The sequence below is a fragment of the Phocoena sinus genome, chromosome 16, assembly GCF_008692025.1.
Source record: "Phocoena sinus isolate mPhoSin1 chromosome 16, mPhoSin1.pri, whole genome shotgun sequence".
Classification (NCBI taxonomy): domain Eukaryota; kingdom Metazoa; phylum Chordata; class Mammalia; order Artiodactyla; family Phocoenidae; genus Phocoena; species Phocoena sinus.
In genome coordinates this window covers 6,367,570-6,391,615 of record NC_045778.1, presented here as the reverse complement: position 1 = coordinate 6,391,615, position 24,046 = coordinate 6,367,570, and the positions used below count along the sequence as shown (strand labels likewise).

The window sequence follows — 24,046 nt, the reverse complement described above, 5'->3', positions numbered from 1 at the left end:
AACGATGTGCTTTTGTCCTCAGTGCATCACGTCATTCCACCACTGATAATTGAATAGTATTCCAGGAATATGCCAGTATCCTGTTCTTCATCAAACCTTCACTCATCAGTTTAGGATCTGTTGAGAACTCTGTGAAATCAGTCACCTTCATGATGGTTGCCGAAAGATGATTCTCTGTTTTCATCATTCCTACTATATTTATTAACATTTTACTGTAAGGAAGAGCTTTCTTCCTTCTGCATTTATTTATTTATTCATCATTCATTCATGTGTTTGTCAATATGGACTCAGGGATGCGAGTTTTACTGAATGGGTTATAATTTATTATATAAATTATATAATTTATTATATAAATTACAGTAGAATACATCTTGAGTTATTCAGTTTTGACATACACATACATCCCTAACAGGATAACAGGACAACCAATCTTTTTTTTGGTGCTCAAACTTTCCCCCCGTTTGGCCAGTAGTAGCCCTTCAGGGTGACTCCTGTGTCCCTTTGAAGTGTCTGCATTATTTTTTGAGCATTTCCTTACTTTCTGGCACAAGATATTTTACATCTTCTTGTACTTTCCCTGCCCAACTTTGAAATTAACCATTTCTCCAAGGATTCCTGGTTCCTTTTAATGTAGGATGGGTTTTAGAAATCAGGATATATGCCATTGATATGCTTTTTGGTTTTTTTTGTTTTTCAATTTCTGACATTTTCATTTAACACATTGATTCTGTTTCCATGTCAGAGGAATGAAATGCCGCCAGGGAAGTGGTAGAGTGGCTCTTGTTTCCCACTTGGGGAGCCTGAGAATCAAAAAAGTAGGAGTAGTCAGAGTTGAGCTGTCAGTTGTTCTTAGTGGACAGAGTTAGGAAAATATATGGATGTATATATGCACACACACAAACACACAAATATATATGCATATACACATATACATCTATATGTGTTCATTTTTCTGTGTGTGTATATATAATACATATGTATATATATAATATCTACATTGTATATATGTAATACAACCATGAATTCATATTTCTAATTCTATTCCAATACCTTAGACTTCTTTTTAGCCTTGCCCCTTCCTTTTAAATTTCTTTGTCAGTGAGAAAAGTGGCCCCAACTATCCTCAGTATATTTACTTACTTGATCATTCAGTTTACTTCCTTGGCCACTGTAACAGATCTTCCAACCCTGCTGCTCATTTCCTCTGTCCCTGCTTAGCTCCCAGATGTTCTCAGCCACAGAGCCTGCCTGTGCTTCCATGTGGCTCCCCCAGCCTCCTCCTCGCCACCTTGCATACTCAGCATCTGCCTTACCTCCTGTCCCCAGTACTGACCCCTCACTACCCCATGTCCTTAAAGCGACATGAAAAGGTGGAGAGGGAATGGCTCCAGAGAAGATTTTAAAGTTAGATTGCACAGTTTTCTTTATTTCCTCAATGTACTCGTTTTTTGGTATGTCCTAAAAAATTATGTATTTTAGTTTTAAGCTTAGTTTTAAAATGACGTACCCTTTGGTATATAGATGCGTTTTTCGTTCATTCATCTGTTGGAATTATCCGCATTATTTTAATGCCTCCTTGGGATTGTCATAAACAGAAAGATTGTTTTCATAGATTTATTGTCACACTGTGTGTTTAAATACATTTATTTAGTGAGGATTTTAGTATCAGATTTAATATCTTGCGTTCTGATTCTCTTGGCTGCATTGGTACTGCCTTAGTAACCAATTTGAATGCTTACTGTTTTTAAAAACCTACCTCAATAAAATGTCATCTAGTATGTTTTGCTTTTTACAAAATAGATCTTGAATAACTGAATATTTCTTAATCAGTGTCAACATTAGCCGTTTGGAGCATTGATTCAACTGTTATCTTTCTGACACTTGTATATTTGGGTACTTACATATTTCCATGGCATTTTGGCTTCTTGAAGGATTATTATCCACCAATATCTAATTTAAAAATTGCTTATGCTTCTAGTGTTTCCATGGAATTCAATGGTTTTTAGGTGCCAGTTAGGACATTTGGTAGATTGACTAGAAAAATAAATGTTTAAGCAATGCTAGGATAAGTATGAGGTAATTGTTGCCTTGACAACTGGAAAACTGTTAAGTTTGCTAAACAAAGGGATGGTAATATAGTAGTTTAATTTCTTTTTTGGCACGGAGGTGCTATATAAAAACATTTTATTTTAGCTTCTGAGATGGTCTGTATTTTTGACCAAAATCAGAAAAGCAGAACAAAAAGAGAGGGTAAGAGTTTTGTTTTTTTTGTTTTTTTTCCCCTGGTGATATACATGTACATACACCTAACAGGGTTGGTATTGGTCAAAGGAATCTTGGTAAACCTGCTGGCATGATTCTTTGTATATCTCTGCATTGGATCGAAGTACAGTAGCCTCAGAATAGGTGTGTATAGTCTTGATTTTGTCTTTCTGCCACACTAAAAGACTGTGATAGACTTTATGGAGCATCCCCACAAACACTTTACCTCTCTTGCTACTAGAATTCAACTTGATTACTTTATTTCTGAATTGAATAGGGGGATAATATTTTAAACACCCCTCCCTCCATATACACAATTATACTGGCATCTGTTCTGTTTATGTGGGATCTCTTTGGTGTAGGACTCAAATTTTTTTCTTTTTTCTTTTTTTTTTTGCGGTACGCGGGCCTCTCACTGTTGTGGCCTCTCCCGTTGCGGAGCACAGGCTCCAGATGCGCAGACTCGGTGGCCATGGCTCACAGGCCCAGCCGCTCCACAGCATGTGGGATCTTCCTGGACCGGGGCACGAGTCCGTGTCCCCTGCATCGGCAGGCGGACTCTCAACCACTGCACCACCAGGGAAGCCCTCAAATTTTTTTTAAAGTCACAATTGCACCCCAGATTTTTGAGTAATAATAACAGCCTTTATTTGGTATTGTATGCTGGGGTCTGTTCTAATAAGCACTTTACATGTAGCAAGCATTTCAGTCTTCATCCCTGTGAGATAGTCACTATTTATTATTATATCTAGAGGCAAGATCATCTGGCTACTAAGTGGTAGATTTGAACCTAAGCATCTGATTCAAGAGCCTGTGCTCTTAATTACTGTATTATACTGACTCATTAGTATAGTCATTCCAAGTGCACTGGAGAATATAGACAAGTATTAATACGAACGTTCAAAATAACCCATAATCCCAGTCATTACAGATGATAATACTTTGAGTATTATAATTGAGTTGATAACTGTGGGAGTCACATTATGAGTATATAGGGGAGTTACTGTACAGTTCTGTCTTCTTTTTTATAAGTTTGAAATGGTCCTTAGTATACATTTTAGAAAGCAAAGGCTACATGCCAATTGTAAAAAACAAAAAAGGAACTTTTTTTTTAAGAAAAGAAACAGGAAGACATACTTTGGATAAAATGTTTTTATATACATACCCCTCCTTTCCACTCCCTTTCTCATAAGTTAATCCTGCTTTAACAGTTGTTTTTATCTTTAATATGTATGTTTTTTCTATATGTATAGTATAACGTATTTTTATTTCTGCATTTCTAGAAGTAGAAAAAGTATAATACTTTAAAGACATATACATAGTACCAATTATCCTGTATTATGTTCTCATTAGATTTAATGCTAAAAAATATTGTATTCTGAGGAGTATTGACATTAGTTGAAAAAGTGAGAACAGTGGCTTAACTTTCTCTTTACACTGACTTATGGTGAGCAATCATTTAAAATGAGGTTTTGCCTTTCCCATTTTAAAAAGGAAAAAAGGAGGAGGTGTCAAATCTGAATTTACATTGGTTTAATGACTTGTTTGCCCAACTCAGTGTTTCATAATAGTAATTGTGAATAGTTAAATACTTCTGGCATGATAACTGAGTACTTTCTAATACTGGCCCCATTTTCCTGTAGTGGAAGCTGAAGTTTAGGGAGGTTCAGTAGCCTATAAAAACTCATGTAGTTAGCATAGGAATAGAGCTGGGATTAGGACCTTGTCTTTTGCTTTCAAAAACTGTGCTATATTAGTCTCACATTACACTAATGATAGAGTGATAATTTATGGTCTGCTAAAATTACATACACAAATATGACCATGTAGGTTGTGAGTTTCATTTGTTTTTTCTGTAGAAATTCATACTTTGGTTAGCATAGTTTCACTTCTAGACAATTACGTGTCTCAGAGTATCCTATTCTGACCACCTTTGTAATAACCTTAGTCCTTTAACATAGGCATGTTAAACAAATGTATACAGAATTCAGATTATTTTATTCATCTAATGATGAGAAATTAGGGACAGAAAAGTAACTTACCTAAGATGATACAAAAGAAAAAAATACAGGCAGAAATTAAGATCAGAACATAGACCTTTGCTATTCCTATGCTCTTTTAGAGAAATTAACCCTGCTCTAACAATGTATTTAGCAGGTTTTTGTTAGACTTTGGCTTCCCTTTGCAAGTATTTTTGTAACAGACATTTTCTTTACATACCTTGCTGATTCCTCTTCATGTGTTCTAGCTTGAAGGAAGGAAAATATTACCCTTCAAAAATAATAATTTGCCCTCATGATATTTGAGCTAATTATTACTCTTTTCTGTTAACATGGATTTTCATGTTAGTAAGGATGTAGGATGGGCTTAGTTTTGGGGGGAAAGTTCCCTTTCTCAAATTCAAGATGAATAAGTCTGTTCATTAAGCATGTTTATAGTTTGCTGGGGTTGGAATGTTGCCAGTGTTTGATAGATATTGAATATTAATGAAAAGAATACATAAATGGGTTTCTGTATACTAGTAGTCTAAATATATTACTATCCTATTCCCCCCGCCCCTTTTTGGTTCAAAATTCTCTATAATAAAAGTACCTAAAAAGCTTATCACTTCTTAAATATTTATTTGTTCCTGAGTAGGCACAAACATGCACTTTTAGATGATCTCTTTTTCTCTTCTACATTTCAGAATTTCTTGTTCTACATTTCAGAATTTTACTGGCTAATAAGGCAGGAAGTGTTAATGGGAGAGGTTGCAAGTTGTGGAGAGTAATGAACCTTATGGTCATGAAAAGTGCCCCTCCATTTGGGCTTGTCTAGCAGTAACACACAATACCAATTGAACCACAGAGTGGATTGATATCTTTTGGAAATTTTCCTAAAATTTCTGGGTGAAGTGCTGTGAGTCCCTTTCATATTCTTGCTAAAATAAAGCCACTAGCTTGTCTGGAACTTATTCAAAATTTTGACTGGGAAGATGATATTTTAAGAGGCCTAATTTGTAAAGTAGAAATGCATTTATTAACTTTAGGTGCAAGAGCAGTGCAAAGTTATCAAATCGTAGTTATAGCAACAGATTTTAAAAGTAATAATGCAGAAATGATTATCTTTCTATGAGGTTACACTTCTGTTATGGCATAAATAAATTGAAATATAGGCATTTTCCTAAGTAGATTTAAGAAATCATATACTTGATATGTTTTGAGGGTTTTTTTTTAATACTGTTCATGAAATACATAGAATGTGAGGCAAATGGCCATTAAGGAGGGTGACCTGATATTTCTAGTTGTAGCACCCTTGTTTTGGTTTATGATACCTCTCCACCTTTCAAAAAGTGATTAAAATTGTTTGACATATTTATGGTCACTTTTGTTATAGCATTAGAATTTTTTTTTGAGATGAATCTCTTCTACGTGTATTAGCCACAACTATTAGGGATGAATTTATTTTAAGATCCAAATGAAATTGATATATTCATTATTTATTGCTGTATAACAGCATTTTTCCACCTTATGGTCTGTGGAATTTCTGCAGGATGTTAACAGATGTTAATTTAAGAAACGTTCTTTGGGGGCTTCCTTGGTGGCACAGGGGTTAGGAGTCTGCCTGCTGATGCAGGGGACACGGGTTTGATCCCTGGTCCGGGAGGATTCCACATGCCACGGAGCAACTAAACCTGTGCGCCACAACTACTGAGCCTGTGCTCTAGAGCCTGCGAGCCACAACTGCTGAAGAGCCTGTGGAGCCTAGAGCCACGCGCCTAGAGCCTGTGCTCCGCGACAGAAGAAGCCATCTCAATGAGAGGCCCGCGTACCATAGTGAAGAGTAGACCCCGCTCACGGCAACTAGAGAAAGCCTCCGTGCAGCGACGAAGACCCAATGCAGCCATAAATAAATAAATAAAATAAAATCTATTTAAAAGTTTTAAAAAATAAAAAAGGTTCTTTGGACAAATAGATTGGGAAATGATGAGGCAGAGTAGGAATTCATTCAATGAACTGCTTTTCCCAAACTCCCAACTCTTTTTCTTTCTGGTGGAGCATCTTGGAATATTAGTATTTCTTGTAAAACACTTTGGGAAAAGTTACTTACATAATCTTTCTTTGGCTATAGAATTGATTAATATAAGTAGAACTCCTTAGAAATATAGATCCTGTGCAGAAAAGTACCTGATTATAAAAAGAGCAGCTAGATTAGGACTATTAAAAATTAAATCACAAGTGAGGAGACTTAAAATAATACTTATTGTAGACAGGAAGTGAACAGTGAACTCATGCCAAAGCAGTTGAGACATTTTGGCTGAGTTTTTACTTCAGATTTTTCAGACTGGATTTCTTCATGTAGTTTTCACCAGTAGTTTGAATGCATGTGGGTTTCCCCCACCCCTTTTATGCTGTTCTACCTTAGCATTGTCTAGATAGGGATATAACAAAGCTAATGTGAATTTGGGTGGCTGCCAAGATATAGCCTAGATATTAAAAGAAATTTTCTTAGACTGAGTTTTAAGGATCTGCCTTTTCTTTCAGTGGTCATTTAATAAAAAATTTTGAATGAATGGGTAGATGGAGGGGTGGATGGAATGATATACTTGGATCATATGTATTTTATATAGAGAAAAAAGATGCCTTTATCTTTTATAGATGTACATTTTAGTACATATAAATAGGCTTTATGATATGTATTTTACTTATTTTTAAGTTAGAGTATTGTATAGATTGTTTTTGTTAACAATACATTCATCTATTACAACTTTTATAGCTGTAACAGGATTAGATCTGCCATTCTGAGGTCTGATTTTGGGAAAGATCTAGAAAGTTTAGTATATGTGCTGCCGAAGCGAGCACGAGATCTAGAAAGTTTAAACCTAATTATATTTGTTTGCATTTTTAGGCCCTTGATGAACCTCCCTATTTGACAGTGGGCACTGATGTGAGTGCTAAATACAGAGGAGCCTTTTGTGAAGCCAAGATCAAGACAGCGAAAAGACTTGTCAAAGTCAAGGTACAGTATATGTAGATTTTCTAAATTATATGTTTAGTATTTGACGCTTAAACTTTTACTGGTAAGTATATTTAAGAATTTTTTTCTTCTGCAAGATGAGTTTTTAGTTTCTAGGAGTAATGATTGTAAAAATACCTGAAAACAAAGCATTACTTGTGATTTTATTCCAATTGGAATGAAGTTAGATGATCACAGTTGGTATTTTGAATGCCATTTCACTACAGACTTGGTATTGTTTGTATTGTTAGCCTTTCAGAGCTGGAAAGGACCTTAGAAGTCATGTAGTTTAATTCCTTAATTTTATTGTAAGAAAAATGAGGCTCAGTAAAGGGTTAGTGATTTCTCCAAGGCCATTATGGCAAATTAGTGGCAGAATGGGAATTACCATAGTACATCAGTTTTAAGACTCGCCCCCCATTTTAACCATGAAATTGAGATGTGATTTATAATTGATGATGGTAGATCTAGTTATTGCTTCTTTATCCTCTACTTTTCTTGAAAAATCTTCCTAATAACTGTTAATTATTTATTGAGTGGCAAACTGCAGGAGGGAAGGAGGATGGGGATATGAGAATAACCCAATCTCTATTTTCAAGGGGTTTATAATCCACATTAGCAGATACCCCGTAAAATACTGGTTTGAACATCACTGGTTAAACAGGCCGTAGAGATTTTGTACCTCAGGGGAGCGTGTCAGAGTTTTTTCTGGAGCTTCTTCCATGCTTGTATGCTTAGGTTCCTTCCTTATGCATGGATATGTTGATAAAAGCTTCCTGGGTGATTCTAATTTACACTGCCAGTTAAGAACCATTGTGATAAGGCCTTTAAATTAACCATAAGCCTGTAGGATGCTGTTCTTAGCCCCCCACCCTGTCTTTTTTTTTTTTTTTCGGTACGCGGGCCCCTCACTGCTGTGGCCTCTCCCGTTGAGGAGCACAGGCTCCGGACGCGCAGGCTCAGTGGCCATGGCTCACAGGCCCAGCCGCTCCGCGGCACGTGGGATCTTCCCAGATCGGGGCACGAACCCGTGCCTCCTGCATCGGCAGGCGGACTCTCAACCACTGCGCCACCAGGGAAGCCCCCCCACCCTGTCCTTAGTTTTCACATGCTTGGTGCGCATGAGCTCTTATAGTGGCCTTTCCTGTTCCTGACTTCATATAGCGGTGTTCCCTGAGCACTCATTTTTTGCCATTACTATCTTAGAGATGAAGAGAAAGCTTTTTATCAGTTTTCTCACTCTTTCAGACAGAGCTACTGCTAGCACATGTAACACCTTAACATGAATTAGACAAAAATCTCTCCCTGCTGGTAGAGACCCTCCTTAGCAGAGCTTGGCCTACAGATAACACTTTTGTGCTGGTTAGAAACGGTGTTCCTTTGGGCAGGAGCAGTCTTACTCCAGGACCCATGCTTCACTGGATTTTAGCTGTGATTTATAATCTCAGCTGGTGTCTCTGTAATGAATGAACCAGCAAAATGACACATAGCAGTCCTGCCATTTCTTGCTGTCATTGAAAGGAAGAGAACAGTCTATACTGCTTCTGCTGATGGCACAGAGTGCCAGCCAGTACCTTGTGCCTTGTGTCTTATAAGTAGTGGCTATCTAAAATTTGTTGTTAGTTTTTTGGGCTGCTCTAAAAATCTTTTTATAATTCAAAGCTAATGATTTTTCTCAACTGATAAGGTAGTATATTTCTATATCAGTTTAATTAGTTTATGATTCAGAGTTAATACATTTTTCTGGGGAAGAAGAACAACACTCCTTCCCCATCAGTTTTCATTTATTGAGCATTTACTACATGCCAAGCACGATATCAGGTATTGAAACTCTAATATTAAGACTTGGTCTCCATTCTTAAGTGGCTTACAGCCTAGTGAATGACACAGATACCTAAACACATAATTTAAATAAAGCGTAGTAGTGTGTTGTGTGAGACAGAAATACCTGGGATGCTGTGAGTACAGGACATCTCCTTTCATAGCTGGTTTGTGACCGTTTTACCTAAATTGATTACCACACATATCAGATAAGACCACATTAATGGTTCAATCCCTGTAAGAACTCTTGCTTTGTATAAGGAAAACAACCTTTTCTCTACTGAGTACTGGAAGCTGTTTTGTTTTTTACCAACTAATTAAATATTTAAACTCAATCCCTTTATTTTAACTTACCTCACATCTGGTTTCCCATTCTCTGATTTCTATACTGATACAGAGGGAGAGTACAGTAAAGTTCTGGATCTAGTTGGCCTGAGTTTGCATCTCAGGTCCACCATGGTACTAGTTCTATGATCTTGGACCAGTTACTTACACTTTCTGTTCCTCAGTTTTCTTATCAACAAAATGGGAATAATCATACCTACCTAAAATGGTTGTTGTGAAGATTAATATGTTTGATGCTTGAACCTGATACTTGGCTGTCAGTAAGTGTTTTTTGCTACTGCTTATTACTAAGCGAGGCCTTCGCAAAATGGTAAAGTACCTAATACCCTAAGATTGCCACCTCTTTTTTCCTCATTTGTAGGAAAAGAAATTATACAATTAAACTCACAACTAATAGTATTGAATAAAATATGATATGTAAATCATCAAGTAAATTAGTCTGGGAAGTTGTCTGTTAAATAATAAATTTTTCAGTTAATCTACTTAGGGATTGAGATATTGTATAAACTAGGCAGCCGTTTGTTTAGTCATAGTAAAAATGAATTCATGCATTAACGAGCTTGTGTTGCTTTTTTTTCTTTTTTGGTGGCTAATTAAATTTATAATCTTTAGGTAACATTTAGACATGATTCTTCAACAGTGGAAGTTCAGGATGACCACATAAAAGGCCCACTAAAGGTAATTCATTTATTTATTCATTATTACTTCTAATGCTTCAGTGGGAAACAATAATTATCTCAGTCTTCTAAAAAATTCATTGGTTACTCTGTTATTGAGTTGATAAATATGTAATTCTCTCTGAATAGACTAATAGAAAAAAAGCAGACTTAGTGTTCAATAAAACCTACATGATAGTAAAACCTGTGTTCAGAAGTGAAATGAACATCAAGGAAAAACTGATTGCTTTTTATTTACTCATCTGTTTTGGTCTCACCATGTTTCATTTATTAAAAGGTACAATTTCCGGAAATAATAGGTGGTAGGGATCAGGTGATGTAAGTTCCATGATGATGTGAAAATTGAGAAAACAAAACAAAACAAATCCTCAGAGCTTTTAATTCTTTGAAGCAACTACTGGCATATGAAATTGTTAAAGGGTCATCAGGCAGTTATAAGTGATGAATATGTTCATATATACAGATAGTTTCATTTCTTTGCAGTAGTTTTCATTGGCCAGTGAAATTAGTGCTGCTTTACTTTCCACTAGTGAGCAAGCTAAAGGGAATGTGCGGGTAGCCACTGTGTGCTGTTTGGTCCTTTAGAATGTCTGAAATGGACATTGGCCTAGCTGGGTGAATTTTAAGAAATGCTAACAATTGAAGAGACATTTGTAGATGCAAGAAAAATCCTTTCCTAATGAAGCTGTACTTTCCAGAGAACTAGATAGATGTGTGTATCTGCCAGATTTTGTTGGTGGTTGATTTAAAAACTTTTAATTGGATCCCCAGGGCATTAGTACCTTGCATATATAGTAGGCACTATGGAGGACTAAAACTTGTAAGTTTTTTTAATCTTGCCTTGTGAAAATTATTTTCCACCCTTTCTGTTTTATAGGTGCCATTTTTTTCAAATTTATTTATTTTATTTTTGGCTGCGTTGGGTCTTCGTTGCTGTGTGCAGGCTTTCTCTGATTGCGGCAAGCGGGGGCTACTCTTCATTGCAGTGCGCGGGCTTCTCATTGCGGTGGCTTCCTTTGTTGCGGAGCACAGGCTCTAGGCATGTGGGCTTCAGTAGTTGTGGCTCGTGAGCTCTAGAGTACGGGCTCACTAGTTGTGGTGCCCGGGCTTAGTTGCTCTGCAGCATGTGGGATTTTCCCGGACCAGGGCTCGAACCTGTGTCCTGTGCATTGGCAGGCAGATTCTTGACCACTGCGCCACCAGGGAAGTCCCTATAGGTGCCATCTTTAATTTTACGTGCCCATGTATATCACTTGTAGGGACAAAAGGACAAAAACATGCACATGTATAATTTGATGTTAACCGCCATTTATTTAGCACTTATTAGTATGTGCTAGTACTGTGCTAAGTCCTCTGCACATATTATCTTATGTAACCTTCGTAATAGCTCTTTACAGAAGAGGAAACCGTGAAGGGAGGTGGGAGGTAAAGTACTCTGGCTGAAGTCTTGCAGCCAGTAATGGCAGACCAAGTTCTGATGGATGCACAGCCTGTCATTGAAGCATTGTGCCCCCTGGATGATCAGAACACACACGTCTCCATGTCTTATTTGTGTTTTTGCCTCATAAGCACACCAGCGTAGCTCTTCGCTACCTGACTGCCCTGTTCACCTGGCACAGGCTAGCTGGTACCAACTACAAAAAATGTTCAGTGTTGCAAGGGATAGGAAAGACAATTACTTTGTTTCCTCAAGCCATCTTTCTCTCCTATTGCTCCAGCCTCTTTGATTGTGGCATAGTTGGTTTATTTTTCTTGTTTTGTTTTTCTTATTTATTGAAATTTTCTTTGTTTTTGATTAGGGCTTAGGACCATTTTGATTTTGATGTATGCAAGCGTATTAAATTTCGGTCTCAAAATTGTTAAAATATTTCTCTTGCCTATGGAGGTTTTTTTTGTATATAGATTTTGAATTGTTCCCTAATGTACTTTGTGGCTTTCCATCAGCTGATAGAAAGTATTAGCATTTATGTTTCTCCTAGAGGAAATAAACTTCCCATAGTGATAGTCATTTGATCTCAATATATTTTCAGTGAGTTCACATGAAAATAATACTAGACCACTTGAGTATTAAATTTAAAAAAATGTACTATGTATTTATTGACAGTAGTCCCTAGTGGTCCAGTTGTTCAGACTCTGTGCTTCTACTGCAGGGGGGTCCTGGGTTCGATCCCTGGTCGGGGAATTAGGATCCCACGTGCTGCACGGCGCGGCCACAAAAAAAAAAAAAAAAAAAAGTTCTTTTAATTCTGCAACATTTCCTTCCCTCTTTTGGGCATTGTGTGAGGCTGACAGTCTCTTCTGGAACAAGTTTATTTTTGTTATCACTGCAAAGACCATATACATTTTATTTTTAATTGAGGTGTAATTGACATATAACATTATTATTAGTTTCAGGTATACAACATAATAGTTCAATATTTGTATGCATTGCAGAAGGATCACCACATTAAATCTAGTTAACATCCATCACCATACATGGTTGTAAAAAATTTTTTTCTTGTGACGAGGACTTTAAGACTTACCCTGTACTTTCAGACGTGCAATACAGTGTTCTTGACTGTAGTCACCATGCTGCACATTACATCTCCATGACTTATTTATTTTATAACTGGAAGTTTGTAGCTTTTGACCCCTTCATCCATTTTGTCCACCTGCACTTCCTTCCCAGCTCTGGCAACCACCAATCTGTTCTCTATGTCTATGAGCTTGGTTTTTTGTTTGTTTTGTGTTTTAGACTCCATGTATATGTGATATTGTATGGTATTTGTCTTTTTCTTACTGATTTATTTCACTGAGCATAATGCCCTCAAGGTCCACCCATGTCGTTGCAAATGGCAAGATTTCATTCTTTTTTATGGCTGAATTATACGCACGCGCGCTTGCATGCACACACACACACACATATCATTATCCATTCATCCATCGATGGATACTTAGATTGTTTTCATATCTTTGCTATTGTAAATTATGCTGCAGTGAACTTGGGGGCGCATATATCCTTTCAAATCAGTGTTTTCATTTCCTTTGGATAAATACCCAGAAGTGAAATTGCTGGATCATACAGTAGTTCTATTTTTAATTTTTTGAAGACCTTCCATACTGTTTTTCATAGTGGCTGCACCAATTTACATTCCCACCAGCAGTGCACGAGGGTTTCCTTTTCTCCAGCATCCTGGCCAACACTTTTAATTCTTGTCTTTTTGATAATAATCCATTCTCATTAGGTGTCAGGAGATATCACATTGTGGGTTTGATTTGCATTTCTCTGATGATTAGTGATATTGAGCATTTTTCCATATACCTGTTTGCTATCTGTATGATTTCTTTGGAAAAATGTCTATTCAGGTCTTCTCCCTATTTTTTAAATTGGACTTTTTGCTTTTTTGATATTAATTTTGGAGATGTTAATATATTTTGGATATTAACACCTTGTCTGTTGCATCATTTGCAAATATTTCTTCCATTCCGTAGATTCTCTTTTTGTTTTTTTGATGGTTTCCTTTGCTGTGCAAAAGCTTTTAAGTTTAATTGTTTAAGTCCCATTTGTTTATTTTTGCTTTTGTTTCCTTTGCCTTAGGAGACAGATCCAAAAAAACATTGCTACGATTTATGTCAGAGAGTGTTCTGCTTATGTTTTCTTCTAGGAGTTTTATGGTTTCTGGTTTTTAATCCATTTTGAGTTTATTTTTATATATGGTGTGAGAACCTCTGTCCATTTCTCAATTGGATTGTTTGATTCCTTTTTAGCTGTTGCATTGTATGAGTTCTTTATATCTTTCGGTTTTTAACCCCTTATCAGATATGTGATTTGCAAATACATTTTCTCCCGTTCAGTAGGTTGCTTTTTCAAATTTTTGATGATTTCCTTTGCTGTACAGAAGCGTTTTAGTTTGATGTACTTATAAAAACCATATAAATTTATAAACCATATAAATTATCAGCATTTTCTTGATGAGATGAAAATATTTCAAATGACTGTCACTATTGGTACATTATAACTCATAAGGAGAACCTCAAAGTTATTTGTTAATTTTTCCCCAGCCTTCTTCAAAGAAGAGTCGTAATATGGGGCAAAGATAGTCAGTTTCACAGACAGGGACCCCCAGACCTGTGAGGGTTCCCAAGACCCTTTCAGGGAGATTGTAAGGGCAAAACTATTTTGATAGTAATACTTAGATATTATTTGCCTTTTTCACTATGTTGACATTTTCACTGATGGTGCAGAAACAGTGGTGAGTATAACTGCTGGCACCTTAACACAAATCACATCAGTAGTGATTTTATTCTTCACCATCATGCACTCAATTAGTTTAAAAAAAGAAAGCCAGTTTTTAGTTTGTTCATTTATCTTCTTAAAGTTTTCCTAACTTTTTTTTTTTTTAATACTTTAGGTCGGAGCTATTGTGGAAGTGAAGAATCTTGATGGTGCATATCAAGAAGCTGTAATCAATAAATTAACAGATGCGAGTTGGTACACTGTAGGTAAGGGAATACATCTTCTTTTAAAAATATATTTTCAGTGCTAATACAAATAAAACCGATTTTTCTTGATTTACTTCCTCCCCTAGTTGCCGTACGTGTTATTACTGTTAATGTTTTTTCATCTTTCGAGATCTTTAAAAAATTTATTTCATAAATATGTACATAACATATAGTTTGAAATTAGTGTATATATTATACAATTGGATTTCTAGCTTTTTTCACTTCAGAGTATATCTTAGAGAAATTTTTTTTCATCTTAACCATTTTTAAGTGTGCATTTCAGTAGTGTTCATAATATTCATGTTGTGCAATAGATGACATTTTTTAACTGCAATATTATGTTTCATAGCATTGGATGTCGCCAGTTACTTACTCATGATGTTGCCAGTTTTCTTGCTGTTGTAATAAATGCTGGATTGAATGTCTTTTGTACATGAACATTATTCTAATATTTCCCTAGTGTGTACATTGAGAACTAGGCATAGGTCGAAGGGAAATGGCCTTTTAAAGCTGTAGTAGGTTATGAAAACTGCTTTTCTAAAAGACTGTTAATTTACACTTCCATAAACAGTATATAAGTGTGGTGGTTGTCCTAACCCTTGTCAAATGTGATGTTAGTAATATTTTAAAATTTGTGCCTATCTGGACACAAAATAGTATCTCAGTTTTGCTTTAATATGCTCCTCCCATGATGAGTAGTGAGATTGGACATATTTTCATATATTTATTGAAAGGAACATTATTTCATTTGTATTTTCTCTCGTTTGAATTGCCAGTTTATAGTGTCTTCCCAGTCCGCTCCTTTTCCTCTTGGGAAGGTTATCGTTTTCTTATTTTCAGGGTATGAGTTTATATATTTAAATGTATAAAGGGAATGTTAACCTTTGCCACTTCAGTTGCCAGTGTTCTTCTATTGCTTTACTCTTATCTCTGCTATCAATTTTCAAATCATAGTCAATTTTCCTGTGGTCACCTTTTCCTTTGTCATTTTAGTTTGAGTCTTGTTTAAGAAGGCTTTCCTTCCATCAGTGTTGTAAATTTGTCTTCCAATGTATTCTTCAATTTAAAGTTCTATTTTTTGTTTTACAAAGAGCTTTTTATTTCACCCACAGTTTTTTTTGAACATTCTGAAATATGATCAAATACTACTTTTTTCCAAATTGATAACAGAGTAATTATCCCAGTATTTATTGAATGGTAAAAATTCTTACTGTTTAATGATCTCAGAGATGAGAGTAAACATCTAGTAAAATGTCTTTGGTGATGTCAGAATTTGATGGAGCTTTCAAATAGTAATGATAAGTTTTGTGATATGAGAACAAAAACCTGGTGGAGAGGGAAAATTTGATTTTGAAGCCTAAGGATATATTTGCATTTGTGTAGGTTACAAGACCGTGAGCGGTTCTGTGTTGTTAAGTCTGTTTGATAATTAGGTGTGATTGACACTTTTATCATTGACTATTTTAGTTACTACATTTTTAAAAAGTACAAAGAGTTATTTATCCAGTCTCTTGTGATGTAAAAGCTCACATTATATATAAGAGCCTAATTTTGTTTTTTTGGCAAAAACCTCTGTTTATAAAATCAAGGCCTGGTAACTATTTAAAATAGAGGTACTCTCTTCCCGTGATTTGTGAGGAATGTAGTATATGCTAAGATTATTATATCATAAAGTGTACATCTATTCTGTATATATGTAAACTTACAACAGATTTTCTGGGACATTTTAGTACTTTAAGCAGTTTTCAAGTGAGAGCAAATTAGCCCCCCAGGGAACATTTGACAATATCTGGAGACATTTTTGGTTGTCACAACTGGGAAGGGGGTGCTACTGGCATCTAGTGGCTGGAGGCCAGGGATGCTGTTAAATATCTCACAGTGCACAGGTCCCCATGACAGTCCCCATCTGGTCCAAAATGTTAGTAGTGCTGAGGTTGAGAAACACTGCTTTAAATAATAAAAATAGGGTAATTTTTAGGGGCAGTCTGAATATATAAACTTGTACTGTTATTTTTTGTTTATTAGGTAAATTTGTCAGTATTTACCAATAGGAAAATTTGCTTTTTCTTTACCATATTGAGAAGGATTAATGAGCATTTAAAAGGTTTCTTTCTGAAATGCTAACTTCTTATTTTCATTTGATGTTTTCTGTTCCAGGAAAGATGTTTTCATTACAGGTATATATATTTTTTTCCCTAGAAATTGGAAAACATACTCTACACTTGAAGTTGTTTGCTACAAAACTTAAAATGTGTACTGAATTTCAGATCTAATCTTTTAAAACAATAGCTCTGTTTGCACTGAGAAAGTTAAATGATAATTTATGTCATTTTGTTAATCTTTGAAAAACCCTTCAGTAGTTGCCATTTCTACCTCTTCTCACAGTTTTTGATGATGGAGATGAGAAGACACTGAGACGGTCTTCACTGTGCCTGAAAGGAGAGAGGCATTTTGCCGAAAGTGAAGTAAGTAATCACTTAACGAGTGAACATGTCCTAGTATTTAGTACCGGGGGCAGGAAAGTTTTGCTTTCTCAACTCAAGCAGCTTACTTGTTAATCAGGAAAATTCATTAATACATAACAGCATGAGAGTGTAGTCTGTGAAACCTGTTTAAGGCCTTGTGTTTGAGTACCAGGTTCTCTGTGGGATTTTTTGTCTAAAAAAAATGTATTTTAACATTTGTCCATGAAGAAAAAACAACGGGATTGTTTATTACCGTTAGGCAACTTTTTTATAGAGTCCTTTAATTTGTAAATGTAGAAAAGAGATGTCTCATTTGTAATCTACTTGAACCCCATCATCATTAAAGGCTATGTAGATACTGCAAGCCATCCCTAGCTACTCCTGCTGCCAACCACTGACATTTACTATAGCCTCTCCTTGAAGAAGGCTTGCCTGACTGCCCTTTCTAAAATAGTCCCTTCCATTCCTCATAGCTCTTTAAGGTTGGTTTAGTTTTCTTTATAGCCCAGATCATTCTCACCACCAAAATATGTATATGTGCTTAATTATGTATTGTCTGCCTTCCTCACTAGAATGTGTCTCAGTGGCAGAGATTTTGTATGTCTTTTTCACCAGTTTGTTCCCAGTTCCTAGAACAGTGACTGGCACAGAGTAGGAACTGAATAAACATTAGCTGGATGAATAAATGAAGTGTTCATATTTGCCAGGGACTTTGCTTAGTGCTTTACATACATCCTTGCATTTACAACATTATGAGGGAGATACAATGCTTATCTACAACTCAGAGTTGATGAAAGTGATGAACAGAACTGGTTCTCAAACCAGCACTTTTTGGCACCAAAATCATGCTCTAAAATTGAAAGATGTTATTAAGTTACTAAGAGTGGAGGGCTCACAAAGTTTTGTAAATCAGTAACTTGCAATTCAGAATTTTAAAAATGGACATATTTGTTGCAAATAGCGTTATATTCTCTAGTCCAGCCTATGAATATTAATTAATGCACAGTGTGGCCAAACCAAGATTTCTTTTTTCTAGTAACTATTTAGAACAGTGGTTTTTTGGGGAATTTTAATATTTCTTTTAAATTATTAGACTTTATTTTATGTTTTTTTGTTATTTTCCCTTCCCGTAAATGAATTCCGATTTCAACTCAGAATTTGGGACAGATTCTCTGTATTATGATTCTGGCCTGTCTTTTCAGTCTCATACTCTGCTACTTCCCTGTACTTCTGACTTATAAGACTACTTGGTGTTTCCAGATTATGGCTCATACTTTCTTTTCTTGGTTTCTGCTGAGCCCTGCTCTTTTCAAGGCCATGAGAAAGGCTTCCTCCTACATGACTGTCTTTCATGAGCTCTCTAACCACATTTGATCTCTATATCCTTTGATACTTTTCCACTTCTCTTATTTTTATTTTATGGTCTTTTTGGTTACTTTTATCATTTTTTCTATAAAATGTAAGCTGTTTTGGCGGAATAGCCAAGTTTTTGTCATCTTGATGGGCTTTCCTTTTCCCAGTAGTGTTTTCTACACAAAAGCCTTCAGTAAATATTTGATGAATTAATTGTGAAGGTTTAAATATAGGAAATACATATAGCTTTGGACAAGTACAGTGAATTTGGCTTCTTACACTGATGAAGTAACAGAATTCATTCTGAGTTTATGTAATTCTTAGAAATAATTTCATTTCCCTTAGTTAGAACATGTGATAATTATAGTAGGTTAATGAATATGGGGACTTGAAGACTTGATTTTTTTCACCTAAGTGAAGGTATATGTCTTATGTATTTAATCCAGAGAAATATCGAAGATACTAATTTTGTATTTGCCAGGAGAATTTTAAGTTGGAATTGTTCATAAGACAGTTGTAGTATAAAGGCTGAAGCAATAAGAGCAAGTAGCTCAATGTATCCTTTTTAACTTCAGGAAGGATCGGTTTTACTGTGTGTGACTATATGTGTTGAACTTCATGTTTTGCTAGAGGGTATTGGAATACTGGTGTATGTTTTGCTAGAGGGTATTGGAATACTGGTGTATTATTCCTTACCCATTGCCATATGCCACGTGCTATGCTAGGTACTGGGAATACATGGGTAAGCTAAGTAGATGTGGAATTTATCCTTGGGTAACTTCTTTTTGCTTTTGAAGGAGACAAAGCATTAATTAATCAAAAATATAAAAATTTAAGGGTACTAGGAGCTGTGGAGACATGGCCAGGAGTATATTTAATCTACCATCTATGTATATTCTTTCCCTTATTTGATATTTCTGCTATTTTCAAAAAACAGTTTTAATTTTTTGGAAGTTTGCTCAGAGAATTGTTATTATTACTAATAACTTTGGCCTTTGAGTGAAAAGCCACATCACACTTGGCAGTATTGGGGGTCACTAATCCCATTAATAAGCTTCATACCTAAACAAAGACTTAAATTCAAAATTTTCACGATAAGAGATGATGATAAGCGGGTCAGTCAGTTTGAATTCCCGCACCAAAATCACTGGTTCTAGCCATAACCAGCTTAGTGAGGATGTTGCCTGTTTCCTGACATCTGTTGGAGTGTTTGGGTATTTCTATAGAGCATTCATAATTTGAATATTATCCAAAAGTAGTTTTATCAGCTGGTATTCTCTCTGTGCATTTACTACATGCAGTTGAAAACTCTGAAGAAAATTTAGATGAAATCCCAGCTCCGTATTTCCTGCAGCCCATTTTAGGTAACAGGGCTATCGGCGTGTTTCCCCCGGCCCTGTGGAATTTTCTTTGAGCCTTTGATATAGCCAGGAGTCTCTGACTCTGCTCTGTTGGTTTAAGACAGGACAAATCCTACCCTCCCCTTACTCTTTTCTGTCATGTGTAATAAAGGTGTTCCTGCTTTCCAGGATTGGGGCCAGGGACAGAGATATTGCTTCCTATTATTCTAATTCTTTTTGACATACTAGGGAGAGATTGTGGTTTATTTGAGAATTCCTATATGTGATTCCTAGATAACTCTTCAGAAATCCTGGATATTTTCTTTCCTAAATCAAGTGAAATGACTAGCAGATACTTAAAATAGAAATCACAGTACTTAATAGAAATCTCTGCTTTCAAGAGAGCAGCCTTAATTTTAGGAGAGGGGCATTTAGTTCTTTTGTTAGCTTGACAGAAAGTGAAGCCAAATTAATTTATTTTTCCTGTTTACCGAATACAGTACTTGGAAATTTTCACCCTTGGGAAGCATAATTAGGAGTTAATGACAGGTCATTTCTGAAGAGGTTTTGTCTGGCATATTACTGTATTTGGGCCAGCTTTTGCTTCCAAATATTTTTTAAATGCCTGACTTACAAACTAAATTTGAAAGGTTAGGTTTTCAGCCCTATAAAAGTTACGATTTTTGTCTATCGTTACTGCCTTTTTCCTATACTGTATCCTTTGTTGTTGGATATCTATATGTACCTTAAATATATTTACATATATTCTAACAAATTATGCAAAATAGATGAATATGCTTCCCCCTTTCATGTTTTAGTTCATCGTTGTTTCAACAAAATTATCTCAGTTTTAAAAATAAAAGTTAAAACTTTTCTTTTAAATATTAACATTAGTTTGTATTTAGATATCTGATCTTTAAGTTGATGGACACCCTTTCATAACATTCTTGTTTGTAACTTTGAGAAGTCTTTATCCTAAGTAGTTCCTCACCCTCACTTCCACTCCGACAGTTTTTCTGGGCTCTTTAGTTCCCCTTGTGTTCATAAAAGTATCTGCAATAGCAAAGGTTCTGATGGAAGAATAAAAGGAATAGTAACTGTGGAAAATCATTAAGATGCAGAAAAAGTAAGAATATTACCAACATTGATATTCAGAGAATTAGTTGGGATAGCATCTTCAGATTGATACCTTAACTTTTTAGATATATAAACCTTTTCAGGAAATAATGGCATGAAAAATCAAGAAGTCTCTGACATGGAGAAACGAAGGGATTTCAGAATCCCTTTTTCTTCATTCTGCTTTTAACCAACAACCAGTTCCTTCCCTGGAAATCATTATTTTTGAATGGGGTGAGGGATAAAAGGGTCGACATGAATTACCAGTTGATAACAAGAAAGAAGTGTTCATTTGTTGATTATTATCTTCATACCAAGCACAGTATTGGATGTTGCAGATTAAAAAGGAAGGGAAAATAAAATATTAACTGTAGAAAAACTGATTTTTACATTTTCTTCAAAAAAGGTTTCTTGCGGGAAATTCCCAGGCCGTCTAGTGGTTAGGTGCTTTCACTGCTGGGGCCCGGGTTTGATTCCTGGTTGGGGAACTAAGATCCCGCAAGCCGCAAGGGACGGGGGTGGTGGGGTCAGGGGTCGGGGGAGAAAGGTTTACTGCAGAAAATGTTTGCAAAGTCATAATATAGGATATCTGAAGCCCTTTTCTCAAGCAGTTGATGCTTATCCTGATAATTTCGTTTCTGTTACTTACTAAGAATTCTATCTTGTGGATTGGGATTCCCTATATGCAAAGAAAAATTTGAGCTGCAGTTGGCCCAACCTAGGGGTTAGGTACTTGCACATAGGTTTCTTATCTCTCAAATCTGTTGTTTCCACTGAGTTTTATTTGTTTTATATTTTAATCATTCTTAGGAGTCTGTCAATCCTTAAATAGATAATGAAATTATCTAGAGAGAAAAACGAAATTTCTTTTCACTTTTTTTTTTCCAGCCATGGGCTCATTCATCTTTATTCTAATATCTTTGAAATGAGAGTTTTCTATCTTTAGGAAAGTTGTATTTTTGTCTCCCTCAGGGGAAGTTTTAAATCTCAAAATCTAAGCATATTCTTAAACTGATTTGGTTTAAAAAGAAAAAAAAAAGCTTGCAACGTAATAACTTTTGATGGGTTTATGTTCCTACCCACAGACATTAGACCAGCTCCCACTCACCAACCCTGAACATTTTGGCACTCCAGTCATAGGAAAGAAAACAAATAGAGGAAGAAGATCTAATCATATGTAAGTCCATTTTCATAACTGTTAGTTGAACCTGAATTGATTTCTCCTTCCAGTATTGTTTTAGTAGTTATTAATTTTAAATTGTAACTTGCAAAATGCTAACTGAATGGAAGAGTACTTTCAGACTCTCTGGCATGGGTGCTTGAGGTTCTCCATGCTCAGTCAACTTTAACAGCTATATTATTTATCTGCCTGCCATTTCTCCTTACACGTATCTTGATGTCATTGTCAAAATGGAATTAGTCAATATTTCCTGAATGATACATCCTCTGTTTTCCTGATGTCATGTTTTTTATTCATGCTGTTTCTGTCTTAAATGCCACCCTTCCATGCCACCGGCTCACTCATTCTTCAGTTCTTAACCAGAAATGCTCCCACATTTATGTGAACCATTTTGTGCCTCCCCACTCTTTCCTTAAAAACAGACTTGTTTTTTTTCTCCTCTGAGCCCTCTAAATCCTTTGCATTTATCTAATGTCATAGACAGTATTTCACCTATTATTATCACTGTCGTGTTTGTTTTCCCTTCTTAGTAATTTAAATCTTCCTAACAGCCGAACTATCTTACTTATTTTTATGTCTTCTTGCAGTTGTGCCACATGTTCTGCATATTTAACAAATTACTTTCAATGAAATGTGCTTAGGCTCCAAAAGGCTTTAAATTAAAAAGGATCACAGGATCAAAGAGTCATGAAATTTCAAGTCATCAGAGAGAAAGAAACAATCTTCAAACAGTTTCAGGAAGAAAAAATAATTTATTGCAAAGGAGTGAGAAGCAGAATGGCATCAGACTTCTCAATAGTAACACTAGATGCCAGTGGTCAGTAGAATGCAGAATGGAGGAATGGAAGTTTCTATTAAAGGGAGGACTTGTTATCTAGTATGATGGAACATTGGGGGGAAATTAAAGATATGATGATAACAGATAGAGAAAAAAATAGTAAAGGCGTTTAGTTTCTCCCCTCAAAATTATATAAGAAAAGAACACTATAGTAATAGGATGGAGGGTAGAGAGGTTGCTTAAATGTAAAAGTTAAGTCCTTAAAACAACGGGAAGTCAATACAATGACGTCTAAAATGTATAAATATAGAAATAGTGGTATAGGGGGGGCTTCCCTGGTGGCGCAGTGGTTGAGAGTCCGCCTGCCGATGCAGGGGACACGGGTTCGTGCCCCGGTCTGGGAAGATCCCACATGCCGCGGAGCGGCTGGGCCCGTGAGCCATGGCCGCTGAGCCTGCGCGTCTGGAGCCTGTGCTCTGCAACGGGAGAGGCCACAGCAGTGAGAGGCCCGCGCACCGCAAAAAAAAAAAAAAAAAAAAAAAAAAAAAGAAATAGTGGTATAGGACTGTTATTTAGAGATAAGGTATTAACTGTCAGAGCTGAAAGAGTTAAAAGCAGTTGCTTCCACAGAGCAGAAGAAAATGGGAGAGGATGGGGCAAGAGAATGTAGTTTTTAATTTATTCTGTTAGAGGTTAAATTGTTTAAAAACGATTTTGAATATTTCACTCAGATAAAATTTTTAAAAATTTAATGTGCCTGAGCCAAATATTGTCAGAGTAGCTATTAAAAATATTGAATTGAATTATTGAAACTTGTAATGTAAGTGAATGCTTTCATTCAAAGTAATAGAGTTAGGTATTAAATCTAATAGTGGCTAAGCTTTGGAGATAAAAATTGGGTAAGCCCTCTCTCTCATATAGCTTAGTTGCAGCCTTACAGCGAACTCATGAAGGTAGGTATTATTTTTATCCCTATTAAAAATTGGGGAAATTGGCCTCAGAGACAGCAACTAATCCAAGGAACACAGGAAGGAAGGGACCAGGACTTGACCTCACCCATGTTCCGTAGGCCTTTTCCCACTCAATTGATTGACTGTTTTTTATTTAGAGTACTACAGTTACTTTCCAAATGAGTTTTAACAGGAAATAAATAATGACTCATTTGAGGGAGGAAATTAAAAGACTAATCCTTGCATTGAAAAAATATTTAATATTACTTATTTTCCTACTAG

At 35.9% G+C, this 24,046-nt stretch overlaps 1 protein-coding gene across 9 annotated transcripts in view; it reads left to right on the top strand.

Moving 5' to 3' along the window:
- Positions 1-24,046, top strand: part of ARID4B (AT-rich interaction domain 4B) — a 127,298-nt gene that overhangs the window by 41,309 nt on the left and 61,943 nt on the right. For all 9 annotated transcript variants that reach the window (XR_004346170.1, XR_004346168.1, XR_004346169.1 and 6 more), the window contains exons 3-7: positions 7,150-7,260; positions 10,036-10,101; positions 14,492-14,582; positions 16,968-17,047; positions 21,942-22,033. Coding sequence is in view for 6 of the 9 variants with exons in the window: in XM_032608062.1 (XP_032463953.1) it covers positions 7,150-7,260; positions 10,036-10,101; positions 14,492-14,582; positions 16,968-17,047; positions 21,942-22,033 (440 nt within the window). In the remaining 3 variants the exon portion in view is untranslated. The remainder of the gene's footprint in view (positions 1-7,149; positions 7,261-10,035; positions 10,102-14,491; positions 14,583-16,967; positions 17,048-21,941; positions 22,034-24,046) is intronic.